Raw genomic sequence first — 19,899 nt, forward strand, 5'->3', positions numbered from 1 at the left:
GGTAAGGGATGTTATGTGACATTGTTTAATCCATCATCCAATTAAATGATATCCCTCAGTCATTGTATTGTGCACATCAGCTCAGCAATCAAGCCCCTTTCAAAATAACAATATTTACCAATAACAACAACAATAACAAATAATAATATAAATGCTCAATACAGTATGACAGTTATTTGGTTTCAAAAAGGTTCCTTATGAACATTAGTTTAATAAATTCTTTGACAGTTTGAGTTGTATGTACACTGTATTTTCACATTGCAGAATACAAGTGTCTTTTCCTGCACTGTTTACAATGAAAAGTGCAAAGTGATGTATATACAAGGGTAGCTCTTTTGACTCCTTTTGATCTTCCCTTTGTGGCAGCCAAGAACATCAGACCTCTGGTCCCCTAAACTATTGTTAAGGAATTATATCAGTTTTTAGAAACGAAAATCCATGAAAGTAAAAAGGGAAATCTAACATGTAAAAACTAAAAAAATTCTTCAGGAGCTCCAGATGAGATTCAAACTCAAGATCCTCTGAGTTTTAGATCAAACTGAACTACTAGTGGAGAGACTCCATAATGAGCAGAGGCAAAATGTAATTATTAATAACTCTGACAATTAAAAACTGTATCGGGGACTTTCTCAAATTGGCTGTCCGCAAGTGTGCAAGACCAAGGCTGTAATTCCAAAAGTGAAAACTCTCTGAAGATGATGGTACAGTCCCTGAACTTGTTACATAATCTCTTGTAAATCACTTTAGCTCACTTGAACATTATTGACAAGCTTTAGAGTACATGTAAAGTCCATCCCCACTCCTCGCCTGCGCCACAGATGAAACTAAACTCTGGTTAAGTCCATCTGCGAAACAGTGCTGAAATCCTTGTTCTAGGCACCAACCTGTGTACCAGGATTTGAGTACAGATGTATGTGCCAAGTGATTGGCCCGTTAAAAGAGCCATTGTCAATTTGCCAATCAGCACAAAGGGAAATCTGAAACGCACTTCCGGAAATTTGTTGAGTCTGTTGGGGGCCAAGAAAATGCATCGCAGCACTGCTTTACCAATGTTATTATCCCATTATTATCCCATATTATATCTGCGACACAGGCTATACCCTACCCCCAACAAACGAAACTTGACAGTTGAGTCAGGCCTGACTTTTTCAAACTGCACTGGCTGTGGAGGGATCACCTGACACTTCCTCCCTTCCCCTCTGCCGTCAGGGGAAATCAGTCTCGAGATACCAACAGTTCTACAAGTAAAAGAATGAATAATAGTTTTGGAAACTGTTTTCGGTAATGGAGAGCAGCAATTTTGTGGGGAGGGGCCAAGAATTTTGTTGTGAGAAGACAAAGGAGCCTTGCAGTCCCTCAAAATTACGCTTAAAACCCAAAATTCTAGGGAGACTTATGGAAAAAGATTGAAGGATTAGTTAGGAATGCTTGTATGAATTAAGTTTATGTTAATAACAGTAATAACTGAATCAAAAGATACTCTCCACCAGGAATGAGCTGAAATGAAAAGAAAAGAAAAAAAAGTACTGATTAAACTTTGTTAATAAATAATTTCTTCTACAGCAGATCAAAAATTATTAGACTATTCATAGTCTACTTTTTTTAAAGTTATGTTGAGAATAATAGTTTAATAGGCAGGAATGAAGATCATGGATTCTCAAACTTGATGGACAATCTCCACTATTGCACAGCAAATAAAGGAAATTAATTTTTACAAAAGTAAAAAAAGTAAATCAATATTAATAATAGTAATATTAGTAATTGGCCAGGCAATGTCATTATACTGCTATCTTAGGCAATCTGGGGTGAAACTGACATCAATCAGTGATGAGTTCAATGATGTTAAGTTGTAGTTCAGTTGGATTTGAATGTCTGCACTAATTGCAACTCAGCTCCATCTTCTGGGGGGGGGGGGGGGGGGGCTTGCCATATAAGGATCATAACACATAATACACTCTAAGGATCTAATGACATACTTGCAGTTTACTAAAAACTAATGTGTAGGGGCCAAGTAGGATGGAAAAGTTATGGCTTACAAGTTAACCCACAGTGGCATGTTTGGACCACCCCCACCCCCCATTATAGAATTCCTGGATCTGTACAGTCTGCAATCTGCCCTGGAGTAACCAGATTAGTCACTTTGGTTATCGCTTCCCTAACAACACTCAATACACCTTATTAATAATAAGGTCTGTTAAAAATCTCAGTTGAGTGAGTACAGTTGTACGTTTCATACCATTGTGATGTTGTTTCCATTCAAGAGAATCTGATCAAGTTTGGTCATTCTGCGTCCCTCTGGTGTATTCTCACTGTAAAATAAAAAATAAAAAAGTCCAAAGTTCTGTGAGTCCACAGGCGACAAGGTGATAGGATGAGACCAAGATAAGAGAACAAATGGGGTGGCAGGGGCGGAAGGGAGGTTCAAACAAATGAACCATGAAGAAAAAAGGGAGAAGACCAAACCCACCCCCCCCCCCCCCCCATCACAAGGGGCTTTGACAGTGCATGAATCCAATCCTCCCACTCATGCAGTCAAACTGGACAAATACACTTGCTCACATGTTTAATTTTTACACAGAAAGTAACTCCCACAGTATAAACCCACACCCATGCCGGAAACAGAGCTTTCGCTAGTAATTGGTCAGAATTAAGGCCAGTGTCAGCCGAGGAAGCACTGGGAATGGAGATTCCATGTTGGTGTCCCTGTGTGAGGGACAGGAACATGGAGAAATGTTACAGGTCAAAATTAAATTCAGGTTAAATTTTTTTAACAAAGTTGATTTTCAATTTCCTTTGTCTCCTAGCCCTAGACAAAGGCAATTATCAACTGTGGTTAAAAAATGTTGTCACAGAGACACCAGCAAGGTGATGAGAAACAAACAGAAACATGTGTTTTAGCATTTTGCTACAAAAGACAGTAGCCACCACTCAAAGCTTACAAATTAATACTTAGTGAAAATTTGGGTTTGAAGGGAAAACTCTTCTACAAGGTGGGGGTACAGAGTACATTCACAATGGTACACTTAAATTCATACTTACAACACCATAACATCTTCTAAAACAATATCTACAGGAGAATCAAGGATTTACAGGTGTACACATAGATATTCAAGAGCCTGCTTTAGTGTGGTCTCCTGCTAACAGGAAGAGACCATGTGAAATTTGTTTACTAGCAACAGGGAAATTCAAGAACAGATGGTTGGATTGTTTTTAAGATTGAAATACAATTAACTAAGCTAATCTGGGTGGGACAAGATTTCAGGAAATAAATACAACTTATGGTGACTAGAGACCTCATAAACCTAAAACAAAAAAGTAATTTAAGCTAGCCTCACATCAGACTCTCAAATGCAGGAACGCGGAGCACTAGCAGAAGTGTCTGTTCGATTTATAGCTTGTAACATTTACAGTTGTGACAGTGGTATCACATTACGTCAACCCTAGCAAATTAACCTGATAAAAAGACATCTTAATAGCCTTTCAGAAAATGTACACTGTAACTGATCTTGAAAACACCTGGGGCATTTATTTAAATTTAGGGTTTCAAGAGGGGGCATTTACTACATGTAGATAGGAGGCGTTTAAAGGAGAAACACCTTCATTCTCATAACTGACAAGCTCAACGAAAATAACATGCTTTCAGCAAAAATAACAAGAGAGTTACTGCGCTTTTCACAAACATGCGAATTCTGAAGTTTAAAAGTCAATTGACGATTGCATTTTTCGCTGCCCTCAATCATCTTAACGGACCTCTTAGGAAACAAAACTTTATTTTAACGGGTTCAAAAGGTCATGGATTGTGATTTCTGATTGGTGGATTTCGATCCGTTTTGTGAGCTTCTGAGTTTCAAGGTTCGTTGCTTGTGATCATAATTATGATTGACGGCAGCGAAAAAGGCATTTGTGAAGGCGGCTTTTGAACTTTAGAGTTCGCATGTTTGTGAAAAGCGCAGTAACAAATAGCAGAATATACAGTCTACTCATTGATATGTCTAGGCCATCTAGAGATCCATTTTGATGTCAACTGCAATGTCAGAATCTTTGTTTAACGTTATTGAGTTGTAATTGTAAGCACATCCCTATTACTGTTAGCAGCTTCAGAGAAAATCCTCATGACATTAATTTTTTCCATGTTTTCTTGTAAGACACTCAAGGGTTACTAAATAATCAATTATTGTTTATCATTCTCATCAAAATAATGTTTTTGGGTGACTTTTGGCCGAAGAACAAGCTGTAAAACTGACTTTCTTTTCAACTAGCCTACTAATTGATGTCACTCAATTATAGCGACAGACGACAAGGATACTGACATAGTCATCAAACCCTAGGAGCACTCCCACTATTTCTTTGTCACTTTTCATCACAATATGAATCCGGGATCCAATGCACTTGTCTATTAACTCTGTAAATAATAAAAAAATGGTAAGTTCCGCTTAGTATTGAATGTGATTATTGAAGTATGATTTATAGAATCACTACAAATGCTATTATTAATAATATTTGCCACACTCCCATTTTTGTTTGGGAGATTTCTTCAATGGGTGAGCAAGATGGGAAAAAGAGCGCTGTAAACAGAAAGTGAAGGAAAAACGAAATGGTTTTGGTTCATCCCATTGAACTTGCCTTGGATAAACTAGTGGATGGTTGGTTAGCATTCACACTGTGACTGTGAAGCCATGCTATATGGTAACTCGTTTTGTATTTTTCAAAGGCACTGGTGCGTTTTGTTCGTTTCCTTAAAATATAAGACATATAATTCGAATGAAAGTAACTTTCATTCACACAAACTTTTTGCACAATGATTATTAACATTCTGATATCACCATGTCATCATTTTCACCAGACAAGAGCAAATACTATAAACTACAACTAGAACTGAAGTTGGTTCAGGTCCACATGGACCAGTCCTGATTAAAAATGGCTGGCAAACATAAAGTGACTACCAATGAAGGTAAGGACATTTTAAAAGCTAAATTTTAAAATGATCATGAATGTTTTACTGATTTTTGACTTGTTATTTTAATAACTCCAGTGCAGGTATACACATCTGAGCAGTACATTGTGTTGTAAGGTTCAAGCTAAAAATGTCTAAGATCACTTGTGAAAATGCCTGGCATATTGACCATACCTGACTAAGAACCTTCCTACACTATCGGTTTTCAAGCAGTATATTCTACAGCTTGACCTAAATTCCTTGCTTGCTGATGTGCTGTGCTCAAATTGCACTCTATGTAGTGCATAATGAATACACTACTATTTTTACTAAGCTCGTACGCACTTGTGAATAGTTTTTTTAAAAAAATTTAGTAACTATACACATGTAATAATCGCATAAATTTCACACTTTAATGATACACTTGTACAAATGTAAGAGTTTTATTATAAATTCGATATTTATTGCTACAATAGTTGCTTAATTTAATTTATAGGGTCCCCATTTAGTGGTTCCTCTACTGCTGTTAGTTTGACACTTAAATAAAGGTATTGATTGATTGATTGCAGTTTGCGTGGACTTCTTGTCGATGTCTGAAATGGATAACCCAGCCTTCAATTAATGCGGTCTGTAAAACATGTATTAAATATACTATTTTGAGTTACTTTTAAAACAGCCTACAATACCACAAACCTTAAGAAATTCTAGGATCCTCGAATTTAATCTGACAGCCACTGAACGTATAAACTATAAAGCACTGTCGCTGTGCAAAGTTGAAACCGATCAAAGTTCCGTTGCACGTGTACTAAATAGGTCCCGAAAGTTGAGATTTATGCATGCTGCAAAAATCTTACACGAAATAATCTTGTAAATCTAAATTAAATAATTTTCCTTGCATTTATAATATGAAGTACGACATTTACTTACAAAAACAGACAACAATCTTACCGAGAGGAAGCAACTGTGACTCGTTTCCCGCGGTCGCCATTTTGTTTTAGTCATATATGACGTATTTTTCGTTTACAAGCAAAGTTGCTGGTCACCTCTTGGCAGGCGCTCTTTTGTACTCAGATACATTGTAGCGTACATGTAACTGAAACACTCAAGAAAATGCGATCTTTTTTGCGTAAATAATTGACTGATTTTATTCATAGCGTGAGATATCTGACGCACAAATGGCTGGATCAGCTCTTAAAAGACTTATGGCTGAGTATAGGCGTGAGTATATGACCACATAAGTGGTTAAAAATGTCTGACGATTTGTCCAAAGGGAATAGTTCGATTTTTGATATTGTTGTTATAGTCACATGACTTCTAGGATTAACAAAAATGTATGTATGTATGTATAGAAATTAAGATAAAGTTTCATCTTCATACCCAACTGCACGTAAATATTTAGGTCATCTAGTACATGAAAGGCAGGAGTGTTTTGCAGAACGTCGAACGCCCAGTGACTCCTCTTGTCGCCCACAATTAATTAGAGTGGCTGTAACAAGAAGTTTAACTAAAGGATTGTTAAGACAGGATTTTACGTGTAGGGATTTATGCTGGTTTACCCCCTTTGAAATTTGTCCCATTTGAGTTTTTCTTGGTTACGTAGGGGGGTACTCTAGATTTCAAGTGACAGGGATTATCTAACGGGGCCAAAAATCAAAACTCAAAAAAATCCCTGGACCATAAATTAATCAAAAAAAAATCCCATTCCAAATTCGTGAGCATCAAAAATCTCCAGAAAGGGAAACAAGTTCGGTTGTACTTAAATCACAGAACTATGAGGCTGGGATACACAGGCACTATCATGTTCTGAATATCCAAAAAAATCCCAACTTAAATCAGGCCACACAGATAAATACTTGCCAAATTTTGCTACCCAAAAAACTCCCAGAATCGGAAATTTCAAACCCCAAAAAATCCTTCAATCATCCCTGTCACTTGAAATCCAGAGCACCCCCCAGGTAAGGTAAGCATGATGGAGTGCAAAACTTGCTGTTTTCCATGAAGGTAGTTTTTCTTAGTCTGAATCTTTTTCTTTTTATCCCTTACACAAATTATATCTACAAACATCAATTAAATTCTGTTGATTTTGCTAAAAAAACAGGGCTTCTGATATTTCGCGGAAAAAAAGCAAAATTTCGTGGGATTTTCAGGGGCAAATTCGCGGAAAAATCGGCTGATTTCGCGGGATTTTCGCGGGGAAAAAAAGTCGAAATTCGCAAAAAAAAAAAAATAGGCCAATTTTGCGGGAGAAAAGTCAAATTTCGTAGGATTTTCAGGGGCAAATTCGCGGAAAAATTGGCCGACTTCACGGGAAATTTCGGGGTAAACAATCAATAAAAAACAGCCTATTTTGTTGGATTTTTTCTGGCAAATTTCGCTAAAATCGATCAATTTTGCGTCAATATGACCAGCGTTGTTTAACGTTTTTTTAACAGGGATAATCATTTGCTCTTTCAACAACAGTTCGCTCGAGAAATGATCGAATGCTAAAGCTATTAACATTATGTTTAGTGCTGAGTTTTTCACAACGTTTATCTTAAACGCCTGGTAGTTTTGGGACGTTGTTTACCCCTTGCAGTGACGAAGTTTCAAGATAAATTTGGACGTTTGGGGTGAATAAAACAGGTCTAATAGCCAAGATAAGTATTAAATATGTTTTGCCGACATGTATTCGGAAATATTTCTGGCAGATTTCGCGGGATTTCGCGGAAATACCTGAATTTCGCGGGTCCGCGACCGCGCAAAATATCAGAAGCCCTGAAAAAAGAACATTAATAATAATTGTTTTTTTATGTTTCCAATTTCAACAAAAAAAAAATGCAAGCATTCCCACTTGTTTTTCCATGCAAAGCTAAAACTAGCAAAACAAAGTTCAGAGCAGTATTTACCTACTAAATCAAAAGTCACATGCAAAAATTCAGTAACTTTGTTCTTGTACTTTCAAAAATAAGCAAACAACAAGCTGTCATTTTTGTACTTAGCCCTTCAATCACTTTATATTCCAAAATCAAATTTCTGATATGTACATGCACATCTATAGTCAGACTAAGTTGATTGAAATTCACTGTTATTTTTCACAATTCACAGAGCTGACAGTGAATTCCCCAGAAGGTATTTTAGCAGGTAAGATTAGAAAACCAGATGAATAATGTCAAGTACCTCTTTTGTCACTTATTCTATCTGTAGCTCTTGAAAAGTGTTAAAAAGAATGCAATATGGTTTAGATAATTCAGGTACAAGGTTTCGTCCACTGAAAATTAAAATTATGCAATTTCCTGGTGAATTCTGTCTTAGCATTTTTATCTTTGTTCAGGTCCACTTACCGAAGAAAACTTCTTTGAATGGGAAGCTCTTATAACGTGAGTTTGTAATACTCCCTGGTAATGGTAAACAATCCAGTACTTCTAACTTGTCTAACAGGTTTCTCTTACAGTACAGTACATACAATAACACGTAAGCTCGATTTGCGTTGTTCTCTTGGGTCCACTAGTCCTCCTTCGGGGGAGAAGCGGGGGCTCGTTTCCCAAACAGAGGCAGGTAATGTGGCCTCTACTGTGTGTTCCAATCAAAATAATATAACTGTGAAATAGGCAATTTGAGGACAAGAGGTCATGTGACATCATTTTTATGAAAATGAAAGTTATATGATTTTGCCTTTGAAAAACGATTAGTGGGTCATATCTTAAACAAAATGATAGTGATTTGGTTTTTCAAACCCACACCATTTTCTTAAAAACGAGTAAGTTCGCAGCTGGTCATGTTACCAAAATGTGATTTTCAAAATTGTGAATTTCCTCTTTCTGAACACAAATTTTGCACTTAAACTTCAAGGAAAGTGATAAAAGATGATATCGTAACGTTTACAGCACATCTGAGCGTAACTATCAAACGTTTAACAAGATATGAGAAAAAAGTCGTTTTGGCCGCCATGTTGAAGGGCAAGAGAAAGCCTCCCAACATGGCGGCCTATACAAATCAGACTACTTTGTTAAAAAAGCAAAGTGCTATAAAATATCTCTCTTTAATAAAAGCATTTCCTCTTTAATTTCAGGTGTAAGATAGTTTTTATGTGCTATGTCAGTTTTTGGCATACGTAGGATTCCAGCTCAATGTTTAAAGAAAGCATTAGTCATGTGACCTCTTAGTGCAAGTGGCCTATTGTTTTTCAGTAAGTCCTCCCAGATATACATGTAAGTTTCCCTGCCCTTCCTTATTCAGGACTGGAAAAACGTGGGTTGTCCAATACTTACCACTTGCATGTTCAAGTTGTGAAAGTCATGTTGTGTGTGTTTCATACATGGTAAAGTAGTGAGATTAGTCTTTGAATTCATGTGATTGGTTCTACACCTGTAGTGGTGAATCACTGGGGGATATTTCAATGATTATATGAGTTATCACATAGTTCATCCGCATCTCAATTAATTCTCAATCTCATCTGCAATTATATGGTGAATTTGCACCTCATTAGGTGAATGTAATTATTATGTGAACAAAGTTGTCATGAGGGGGTCCCTGTCGAATGGTGCTACTTGTACAAGTCATGAAACCTTTAAAATGTTGTATCTCATTAGAGACACTAATAGAATTTGTGAGCAAATAATAACAAATGCTGTAGTTGTACATGTATGTCAAGTGCAATGAAATTAGAATTGTTTGTCATTGCAGTACTTAGTGCCACCATTTTGAAATTATGAAAATGACCTTAATTTTCCATGCCTTTCTTCTATATTCCTTTGAAATTAGCCAGGGGCCATGTTTAGAGTAGCTGGGGGAAATCCCCAGCTTCCTCCTCTTAATGACAGCCCTGCTCATTTTAAAAGGCCCCACTTGTGAGGTTTTCCTACAATGTACAGCTAGTTCAAGAAAGGTTGTTGGAGGAAGTGCACGCGACAATCCCGAAAGGTATAATTTGTGGGTGGTTTTGAGTTCACCAGCTGTTCTTCAAAGAAATTTGAAAGAATGGCACGAGAGACCATGGACATATGTTTGCGAATGCTAAAGGAAAGCAACAAAAGTAGGTTCCACAGCTATAGTGTCAGAAACAGCATATTGATTATATCCCATTGCCTTTCGGGATTGTCGCGTGCACAATTTTTGCGACAATCTTTCTCGGAATAGCTGTATATGCATTACACTGTATATGTCACTGATGCAACAACTCTATATTACAGGGGCCCTGAAGGGACACCATTTGAAGGGGGTGTATTTACCACAAGACTTGTATTTCCCCCTGACTACCCTCTTAGCCCACCCAAGATGAGATTTACCTGTGAAATGTTTCACCCCAATGGTAAGTGAAAACAAAAACACTCTTAATAAGAGGATGAAGTCTACAATCCCGGACAAAACTACTTGAGAAAGTTTTCCCCATCATGTCCACTTTCCTACGCAACAAAACTATTTCCAAAACGACGCCTTTGCGGAAAGAAAACCCCTTCCCCCAATTCAATGTTGCTTCCCACAAACCCCCAGGGATCAGACTTTCTTTTGAATACACAACAACATTGCTTTTAGGGGAAGGGGGAGAGGGAAGAACCGGTACAGCTACGATGTTTAGAAAAATGCTGTCCAAGTATACAATTTTCTCAACAGTTTTGTCCAAGATTGTAGCTTGCTTGGATATTATTCCTCAAGATATTTACTTTTTATATCGTATGATATTGTTTCTGAATTTTGTTGAGTATGGGTGTATAAAATCATGGGCCTCAATTTTAGAGAAATGACATCATTGCCAAAGAGCAAAAACTTGGTTTATCATTTCAATCATTTCCAAAAATAACTGCCACATGCTCATCAGAAGACTCATTTGCATACAATGAAAGTTTACAACACTCGACCAGTTAGCCTCACCATGAAAGTTTGGCTCATTAAGATTCTTCTAGACCACTGAAGTATTCACTTGTTCCAAAGTAATCAATGCTTTCAAGCGATAGAACTCCTAATAATGACTTAATAGGGTGATAAAGGACATCCACGAGCGTAGCCCGATACCTAAGAAAATGTGGTATATGTACCCATCCGAGAAATTCTGATAATCACGCAGCCGTATGTCCTTCCGTCTGCACTACAGACATACCAATGTAAAAATTAATAACTCAGTCAACAGGTACATGTATGGCAACCCAAATGCAACTCCAGGTTACTTTGGCGGGAAATCACATAGCCATCCGTGTCTCATGAAGCAGAGTCAACTGTATCTGTGTTGTCTAAAAGTATTAAGCTTAGATTAATGTTATTGTCATGACCACAATTTGGAACACAGAATAAGGGAAAGACAGAGAAAAAGAGAAAGTACATGTAGGTGATAGTCCAGCGAAGCTCAATGAGAAAAAGAGTGAAAGAGAGCTAGAGCGAGAGATGAAAAACAAAGGAGACATTCTTTGTTGGAAGGACAACATGAAAAATTGGAAGCGGCGTTGAGAAAATGAGAAATGCTAGTGGCCAAAGGTGAAAATGAGTGGCAGTGAAAAAAAAGTGAGCAAGAATACATACGACATTTCCTTCATAAAATGTGTAACTAGGAAGTTTCTGGAAGTTTCACGTTGTAGTCATGCAAAACAGTGGCAAAAAATGTACAAAAAAGGTGTGCTACAAAGTTGCTTTTTTGCTAATTAGACCTATTGTTGTTTTTTCACCATTCTCGTTGCCTTTGCTGCTTAGCATTATATGATTTTGTATTTTATTTGAGCCAACTATAAATATTATCAAGAGCTTTTCGCTTTTCACCCTGACAAAATCTATAATAAACAAAATATTTGCTTGCAAATAGAATTTTTATGTCTTCTCTCTTTGACCAGGGTATTTGATAATCAAGGGGGACTGGGTTTGGGTCAGGTGTCAGTGGCCATTATGTTCAACCCCCCTCTAAGGTTTTTGACAAGTCACATGAACTCACAAGCCATGTGCTTGCCATTCGTCTCTACTGCTCAGAGTTAGAAGCTTCTTTGGACTCCCACCTCCTTCCACTGATCCATCCACTTTTTCTGTAGTATATATTTAGTGCTGGTGCGTTTTTCTCGGCCCGCACCTTTACTGGGCAAACGTATCATAACAGAATTCATTTTTGTTCTCTTTGTTTCAATAAAAGCAGCTATGGACCTATTGTCCATAGCCATTTTTTCTCCAACTTAAGTGTGTTTATTTTTATTGCCCAGTAAACAGAGCTCAGGCAAGAGCAGCATTTATGGGTTTTGTTTTGGGTGGAGAGATGAAGACATAATTATTATTATTGTTGTCAGTGATCTAAGAAAATAATATTTATGATTTTGAAATAAACACTGCTCTTGAATGAGCACCACATTGAAGATGCTAGCTAAAATTTGAGAAAATAGATGCTGTGGTACATGATGTATTTGAGGGAAAAATATATAAAACTGGGCCATGGAAACCTTAACTGTAATTCTCAAACTCAATAATTATTCATGCAAACAAAAGCCAATAAATGACAACCATTTGGGTCAGGTGAACGAATCTCAATACTTAATGAAACACCCAAAAAAACACCACCAGGTTTTCATCTGAGGTGAAACATGCTTTTCATCTGAAATCAAACACTTGCATTTTGATGAGACATTTTATTGATTGACACAACTCATATAACAATACTTTATAAAAACTATGTTTACGTTATCATGCTCTTTACTCCTTAGTGTACCCAGATGGCAGAGTGTGCATCTCCATACTTCATGCACCTGGAGATGATCCTATGGGATATGAGAGTAGTGCTGAGAGATGGAGTCCTGTGCAGTCAGTTGAAAAAATTCTTTTGTCCGTTGTCAGTATGCTCGCAGGTACAAAATTAATCCATCACACATGCATGTTTATTACCTCTAACTTGCTCTAAAATCTTGATTTATTTTGTGATAAAAATTTATGCATAGTAAAATTCAGATAGAACACCCACACCCTGTAACTTACAGCTCTAGCCGCTTTTTAAGAACAAGAGGGACCACAATAGAAACTTTAATCCTGTCATCCCGAAACACATTTTTGGTCAACCCGTAATCCCGATGGGTATTTCCAGCATCTCGCATCCCATGCATACTCTGAATCCTGAATCTCACCCCCTGTAGGCCTTACAATCCTGAATCCCGGCCTTCAAATAGGGCAAATCAAGGCTTCTTTATTTGTCAAATGACAATCTTCTCAGCTCCAAGTAGTTTATTTTAGGACCCTGTGAGACTCATTTTACATGCAATCTTCCTAAACTTTTATTTTTCTGTTCTTCTATATTTTTTCCACAGAACCAAATGATGAAAGTGGTGCAAATGTAGATGCATCAGTGAGTATTAATCCTAAGCACTAAGACAAGATAACATTTCTCTACAAAAAAAAAAGATGTGATCAGAAAAAAAAATAATAACATCTCAACAAAAGCCTAATCTTCATCCTTTATAGCCACTTGAGGTTTATTGCACATCCCAAAAACTGATTGGCTTAAGTTCCCCCCTCCCCCTCCTTGGCAAATTCTTCATAACCAGTTAAATGTCATACTGTGAACCATATTTGGAAAACGTTTGCCAATAACTGCAAAGATGAACCCTTAATTCACCTATAATGCACCTTGCTTAAAAGTGCATCTCCATCGTTTCGAATTTCTCCTGGGTATTACAGTTGTCGCAAGAGAAATTGAAAGGGTGAGGCTTGAACCCCAGACATCCAGATCCGGTGCGTGAGGTATTAACCACTCAGCCAGACACACCTTCACATTTTTATTTTGAGGTCACATGTTATTGGAAAGTGCAGGAATGTTCGCAAGGAAATTGCTAGTAGATTACAAAAAAACAGCTTCTAACAGACAAATGTCTGCCGGGTGCGTATTTCACTGTGAAGTCTTGGACAGACAAACAAATAAAAATAAATTCGGTTTCTTGGAAATAATTATTTGCATCAATATTTGAAAGTTGTGCTCAGAGTAATATACTGTTTTCTTACATTGTTATCTTCCTGTAATCTGATTGGTCAACCTTGTTTTATTGGCCCTGGTTGCAGTAGTCACACTGTATGTGAATAGTCCCTAAGATAATTTTAAAATGAGTGAGTGCTTTAACAACTGGTCATAATACCCAAAAGTTTGACTTCGCCCTGCAAAAAATCCTATTTTCTTAGTACCCCCAAAAAAGTATTTGTACGTGAAAATGTCTTGCCCAACCCCCGGGTTCTTACAGTGGGTGGACACTTTACTGGACCCACCCTCCCCCCCCCCCCCCCAATCTCACCCCAGTTCAGGTTGTGGCTTCTTGCTATCAATGAGAAACAGCTGATTCATCACAAATGCTTCAAAACTAACTGAGTGTTTTTGTTCTCTTTCTTCAGAAAATGTGGAGGGAAAATCGCAACAAGTTCAATGAAATAGCCAAAGAGATTTCCAAAAAATCACTAGGTCTTTAATTATCTTTAAAAAATATCTTATAACAATCAACTCATCTGAATCAACACTAGTAATTTAGAAAATAATATTTATACATCAAATAACAACATTGTTTCTAAAATGACAACGTCCAAGCGGGGATATTTTTATTAATTTAAATCAACCCTTTTTGGATTTCTTGATTTCATGTCACAAACTAAGCAAGATTTCAAACATTATCTAAGAGTCATCCCGGCTTAACATTCACCACTACCCCTAATATTTTAAAGAGGGGACGAGAGCCTAAAAACGTTCATAAATAATTTGTAATATTACAGTGGAACCTCCATATAACAAAGGGCCAAGGGACTGGCAAAATGTGTCCGCTATAACAAGGTTTTGTTACTATAAATTATCGAGGTTCTTTTCCATATATTTGACTATTACTGGGGTAAAGGAAATTGTTCGTTATACCGAGGATTTCATTAAACAGAGGTTCGTTATATCAAGGCTCCACTGTACCATAATTTTATTTACTTGCCTAATCAAATAAATAGGTAAACGATATAGATCTCTGTACTACATGTACAACGATATGATATCATTTCTGTGAACTCTCAACACCAGAAATACTTGTCAAATGTTACTGAGTTGTAAAGAAAAAGCCAATCAGCGTACTGTACCCTACACTGACGCACCTTTGTCACCGCCAATTCCGAAGTCAAGAAGCAATGCAAGGAATCACCGGAATAGATTCAGGACTCTTGCATGTAAGCGAAGGAAAGAAGAAACTAAGTTACAAGGTACACAGGGTCCGGAGGAGATGTGTTTGTCGTTAGAACATCAAGACCCGTCGACAACCTCTGAAAAAATGGGTTATTTTGATCGCGTTACAGTTTCGTTACACATCCTATAGACCGCAAACCAAGAGACTGAGGGCTCGCAAGATCGGCTTACAGTGCCGAGTAAGAAAAAGTTCGCACGCCTTCCACGTGGACCAAAGTGACAAAGGAGAAAATAATTCCCAAAGCAGACACAGCGGGTGTTACTGATAATAAAGTCACAGCAAGGGGTTAATCTTACATGATCTAGGGGCCCACTAACCTCTATACGCTTCGGCCGAGTTCCTTGATTAGTCGTTATGGATAGCGATGTCGGAGCAATGGTTTCGTCCTGCAAAACTATGCTTCGGCATTATCTCTGGAGTTATTGTCCCAAATTGATTTATCTACATTCCTAAAAGGTCAGAGCCCATTCCTTCGATTTAACCACTTGAAGCCCGCAACAGCATAAGATTCACCTTTTTTATTGTTTGCCTGTGCTCTGACGTACTTGTTCCAGCAATGTATCCACCTCTCTAATCTTAGCTTTCAACACTTCAGCTAGCTCGTTCTCGTTCTTATCTTCGCTCGTATTTCTATTTCTAGCCGGCGCTTTGCGACAAGACTGGCTGGTTTCTTGATAACTTCTGCGAGACTGAGCGTGTTCGAGCTTTCTATATCTGTACTTATTCTTAAGTCTATCTACACGCCTTTAGTGGAATTTCACGAGGGCCCCTACAAGGGCCTGTTCGGCTTTCTTTCTTATGGAGTTTATGTCTTTCTTAAAGTCCTCGTCGGGCGTGATATTCGCCCGCGCATTGTATCTTAAAGTCTTAGGGCATGAGCCTCTCTTTGGGTGATTGTTCAACAGACTTATAGAGTTTGTGAAGCTTTCAATCTTCTCCTGGATGGAGTTTAGCTCTTCTTTATGCCTAATCTCTTTCTATCGGAGCTGCCGTTAGTTTTGGGGGACTTTGGTGGTTCTTCTCTTCGGCGCTTCCTGCCTCTGTCGTTGCTCGTTTTCTCAGAGCCTGTAGGCTCTTTGGTTTTCTGCTTACTTGGCCTCTTCCTGCTCTTTGGCTCGTTCGTTGTATCTCTCTTACGTTCCTGTCTTTGAGCGTTTGGGATACTGTCATCGTAAAGATTTGCCGTTTTAAAGATTTCCCCCTTTAAAGATTCCCGCTTTTAAAGATTCCCTATTTTAAAGATTCCCCGTCTTAAAGATTCACGATTTTAAAGATTCCCCATTTTAAAGATTCCCGCTTTTAAAGATTCCCCGTTTCCCGTTCTCCATTCCCATTCCCCGATTCCCCGTTCCTTGTTTTAAAGATAGCCCAAAGAGAAAACATAAAATCCCTATTTATAAACAAATATTCCATATATTTGTTTTGTTTTGTTCTCGAAAAAAATCCATATCCCCCTCCCCCTTAAAGCAATGTTGCTCAGAAAACAATCGAGGATGACTACTATGCTGGACCAACATTGCTTAGAGGGGAAGGGGAGTTTGTTGTTCACAATATTTAAAAGTCGAAAATACGGTTAGAGTTTTCACATTATCCTCTACCCATCTGTCCAAGATTGTAGGTCTCAGCGGCAAACGTTTTGATAGACTGTGGCCTTTGCTACCATATGGCATATTTGTGAAAATGCTTGGTGCTGCATATATCCATTGAGCTTAGAGTTGCCGTTAATACACTCGGCAATTTTCCTAGCAACTTGTCTCCCACATCTGTTGCACAAGTTGCGCGAGACATTGCCTTGTGTAACATGCCTAAAGTGTCTCTCTTAGTTTTACTTATCCCAACAGTTGCGGCGAGAAAGTTTAGGTGTGTTACACTAGGCTATGTCTCGTGCAACAAATCTGCGAAACAAATTATACCAGAGAAATTGCCTAATATGTAACAGCACCTTGAATTTTCATGAAACACTCGCATCAAAGGTCCATGATCCTGACGTATATTTTATTTCTTCAATTTTTTAACACATATCAGAGAATGTCATAATATTTATGCTTTCCAGCTGACTTTGCATTCGTTAAAACAAAATATTACGGTACAAACAATCATGCGTTAAATGGATCTCTAATACCGTATTTATTCGATTAACCGCCCTGGACGCTTATTAAATTTTTGGACCTTGAGAGTGGGCGCTTATTCGAGGTGGGCGCTTATTCGAGGCTGGGCGCTTATTAAATTTTCACCACTTTCAGTAAGTGAAGTATGTTTATTTTCCAATAAAACAATAAATGCTAATAACAGAACGCGAAGAAGTAACAAAGCAAGGTTTCTGTAAAATAATCTGAAGAAAACTCCGTCCTCGGGGAAGTCTCTTATTAGAATTTATTCATTCAAGAGGGTGGGGTGGGGGTGAGCGCTTATTTGAGTTTGATTGGGAGGAGGAGGGGGTGGGCGCTTATTCGAGGCTGGTCGCTTATTAACTTTTTCTGCCTTTATGATGGGCGCTTGTTCGAGGTGGGCGCTAATTCGAGGTTGGGCGCATATTCGAATAAATACGGTATATCGTTATAGCATGTGATACAATGTATTGCTTGTTTGATTTCTTCGACTCTCTCGCGGATCTACGGGACAGGCCGAGTCTTCTGTTTTCCATTGGGCATTAAAGTAAAGATAGCTTGAATGGCCGGTGAATCTTTAGCTGTTGCAGACACCAGGATGTTGTTATAAGACATCACTTGAGCTTGGATTCTCTTCATGCATTCAAAATCCAATGCTTTGTTTGCAGTCTGGCCACTGCAGCCAACGGTGTCCAGGAAAGGCTTGATGTTTTTTGCGAAGTCGGGAATTTCATCTTTTGCACCACGATACTTGGAAACCCATTCCAGGGATATTGTTTCTGGGTCTTTTCCAGGCTGTAAATGATAAACTGGGAGAAGGCCGGCTGCCTTTAGTGCATTTGCGGGGTTAGGAATCCTAGATAATATATTGTAGATGCTTTTCATGGCGTGGAAAGTACGGCGCAGGTACTTGCTCATTTTTAGGAGGCAGGCTTCGACTTTGAGTTCAGTGCAGTGTTCATATTCCTTGTTGGAATCGGCCCAGTTCTCGATCATGGACGCCCAGTAATCCATCACCGTGGTGCCTTCCTTGACAACTGTTGAATGCATTTGAAGATCGCCGACCACGTGTCTCATAGCGCCTCGCGTGTGATAGGCCTCGGCTGCATACACTAGGGCTACAGACATCTGAAACACACGACACAAAGGGTTGATTGATGACAGTGCAATTTGAGACACAAGTTTTTATGGATAAATTAGTCAGAGTATGGGGTGGGCTGGGGAATTCACATATCAACCATAGACCTTTTCTGTCATAGGTAAAATGTCACTGTCTTAAATAAGGTCTATGAAATTACTTTGAGTAGCCATCATTATAGGTGCATATTTACCGAAAGTTGGACTACTCACAAATACATGAACAATAATTGAACCCCCCCTCATCCCTTCAACACATCTTGTTGAAAAATCTGTTGTGTCTGGTTTACATTAACCAGTTTCATATGTCATTTATCTCTAAACAAAATGAATCTTAGATGCCTAAATAATACTTTTATTTAAGGTTAACGTAAGCTCCGTTAAATTACTCGCTGTAATTAAGTATTTTCTCTCTCCACTAGCATCTCTTATTTTGAACAACAAAATCACTCTAGGAAGATTGACCGTGCTATGGTAATATTAATGAAACGTAAAAGGCTTTATAACATCTGCCCAACATGTCGGAACAGTTTGGATCAGTGACCTGTAAAAAATCCTCTGACTTTCATGGTGGAATTCGATTTCAATCGAGATTTACAATCAGATGGGAACTTGAAGATAAAAGCTTTCTCAAAATAGACATTATCTGTTTAGATGACAGTTTAAAGTATCGGATTATGGCGATTAAGGGCCTGTTTACATGGAGTGGGGGACCCCGGTCTAGTGGGGTAAGTTTCTTTTGTTTTCACGCTCTGGGAGACACAAAACAAAAGAAACTTACCCCACTAGACCGGGGTCCCCCACTCCATGTAAACAGGGTCTAAAACAAATGAAAACTTCACACCTTTCTCCAACAGCGTGACTTTCAGAAAGCCTCGAGGGACGGACCTGGCAACCGCTTCTGAATTGATACCAGGCTTCTATCGGTCAAAGTCAAATGTCCCCAACCCGGGGTCGCTTCGCACGATCAAAAGCCCGACAGGGGGATAGTCTCAGGCATCAAATCCCTGTCCCTTGCCCGCACCCCCCCCCCCTCCCCCCACGGGATTTACATTGATAGGTGCATTATATTTCTATTTTTATCGGGAGGTGGGGGGGGGGGGGGGGGCGGGGCGGGGCGGGGCGACTCTTGGGTTTGGAGGGTAGAAATTGGGTCCAAAGGGGGAGGGTCAACGAAAATTTTGGTCATATTGGGGGTCGGACGCATGCCAAAAATCTTTTATGTAGATTGGGAGTTAGGTAAAAAATATGTAAACGGAGAGGGGTTCGTGTGAATATCCATATAGTTATGGGCTCCTGTATAGACATAATCTGGAAACCCGCCAGCCCCTCCTCTATGCCCACAAAAAATGGTCTCTTACACAAAGAAATAAACTCGTAATTTATGCAGGTAAAATAAATAAAGGTAAGAAGGTAAAATATGAAGGCGTTGTGAGTAGAAACAGTGAATAATACGGGAGAAAATGAGCACGGGCATTTTTGAGATAACAAGCATGTTGCATTGTGGTCTAGCGAGTATGAACACCTGTATGGAAGCTAGCCCAAGCTTCATCGCCATGAGCTGAATTGAGAAAAGGTCAATAATGCA

General features: G+C 38.5%; 3 protein-coding genes across 4 annotated transcripts in view; 1 reads left to right on the forward strand and 2 right to left on the reverse strand.

Annotated features, from left to right (window-relative positions):
- Positions 1-172: 172 nt before the first annotated feature.
- Positions 173-6,013, reverse strand: LOC140925150 (U6 snRNA-associated Sm-like protein LSm5). The gene is made up of 6 exons (XM_073375107.1): positions 5,882-6,013; positions 4,307-4,402; positions 3,040-3,067; positions 2,237-2,309; positions 1,481-1,497; positions 173-391 (listed from the first exon to the last, which is right to left on the reverse strand). The coding sequence occupies exons 1-6, from the start codon at positions 5,919-5,921 to the stop codon at positions 376-378; spliced, it is 270 nt and encodes an 89-aa protein (XP_073231208.1). The 5' UTR covers positions 5,922-6,013; the 3' UTR covers positions 173-375.
- The window catches only part of LOC140925149 (ubiquitin-conjugating enzyme E2 G2-like), a 28,047-nt gene continuing 14,154 nt past the window's right edge, over positions 6,007-19,899 (forward strand). Inside the window, exons 1-7 of one of the 2 annotated variants that reach the window (XR_012164370.1) lie at positions 6,007-6,151; positions 8,018-8,053; positions 8,244-8,289; positions 10,102-10,220; positions 12,580-12,720; positions 13,174-13,211; positions 14,246-14,675. Coding sequence is in view for 1 of the 2 variants with exons in the window: in XM_073375106.1 (XP_073231207.1) it covers positions 6,109-6,151; positions 8,018-8,053; positions 8,244-8,289; positions 10,102-10,220; positions 12,580-12,720; positions 13,174-13,211; positions 14,246-14,320 (498 nt within the window). In the remaining variant the exon portion in view is untranslated. Of the gene's footprint in view, positions 6,152-8,017; positions 8,054-8,243; positions 8,290-10,101; positions 10,221-12,579; positions 12,721-13,173; positions 13,212-14,245; positions 14,847-19,899 lie in introns of those variants that run through there. The other variant, XM_073375106.1, reaches the window with a different exon arrangement.
- The window catches only part of LOC140925094 (uncharacterized), a 57,235-nt gene continuing 54,957 nt past the window's right edge, over positions 17,622-19,899 (reverse strand). The window contains exon 4 of the mRNA XM_073375041.1: positions 17,622-18,302. Coding sequence (XP_073231142.1) covers positions 17,679-18,302 — 624 coding nt within the window. The 3' untranslated portion in view covers positions 17,622-17,678. The remainder of the gene's footprint in view (positions 18,303-19,899) is intronic.

This window comes from Porites lutea, chromosome 14 (assembly GCF_958299795.1).
Source record: "Porites lutea chromosome 14, jaPorLute2.1, whole genome shotgun sequence".
Lineage (NCBI taxonomy): Eukaryota > Metazoa > Cnidaria > Anthozoa > Scleractinia > Poritidae > Porites > Porites lutea.

What these genes read in the sequence shown, in the direction of transcription:
- LOC140925150 (XM_073375107.1), bottom strand. Translation starts at nt 5,921, where the DNA reads ATGGCGACCGCGGGAAACGAGTCACAGTTGCTTCCTCTCG. An exon ending in GTCACAGTTGCTTCCTCTCG is followed by an intron (nt 4,403 to 5,881) that starts GTAAGATTGTTG and finishes TATTATTTACAG; the next exon opens with AGTTAATAGACAAGTGCATT. An exon ending in AGGGTTTGATGACTATGTCA is followed by an intron (nt 3,068 to 4,306) that starts GTATCCTTGTCG and finishes ATTCTCCTGTAG; the next exon opens with ATATTGTTTTAGAAGATGTT.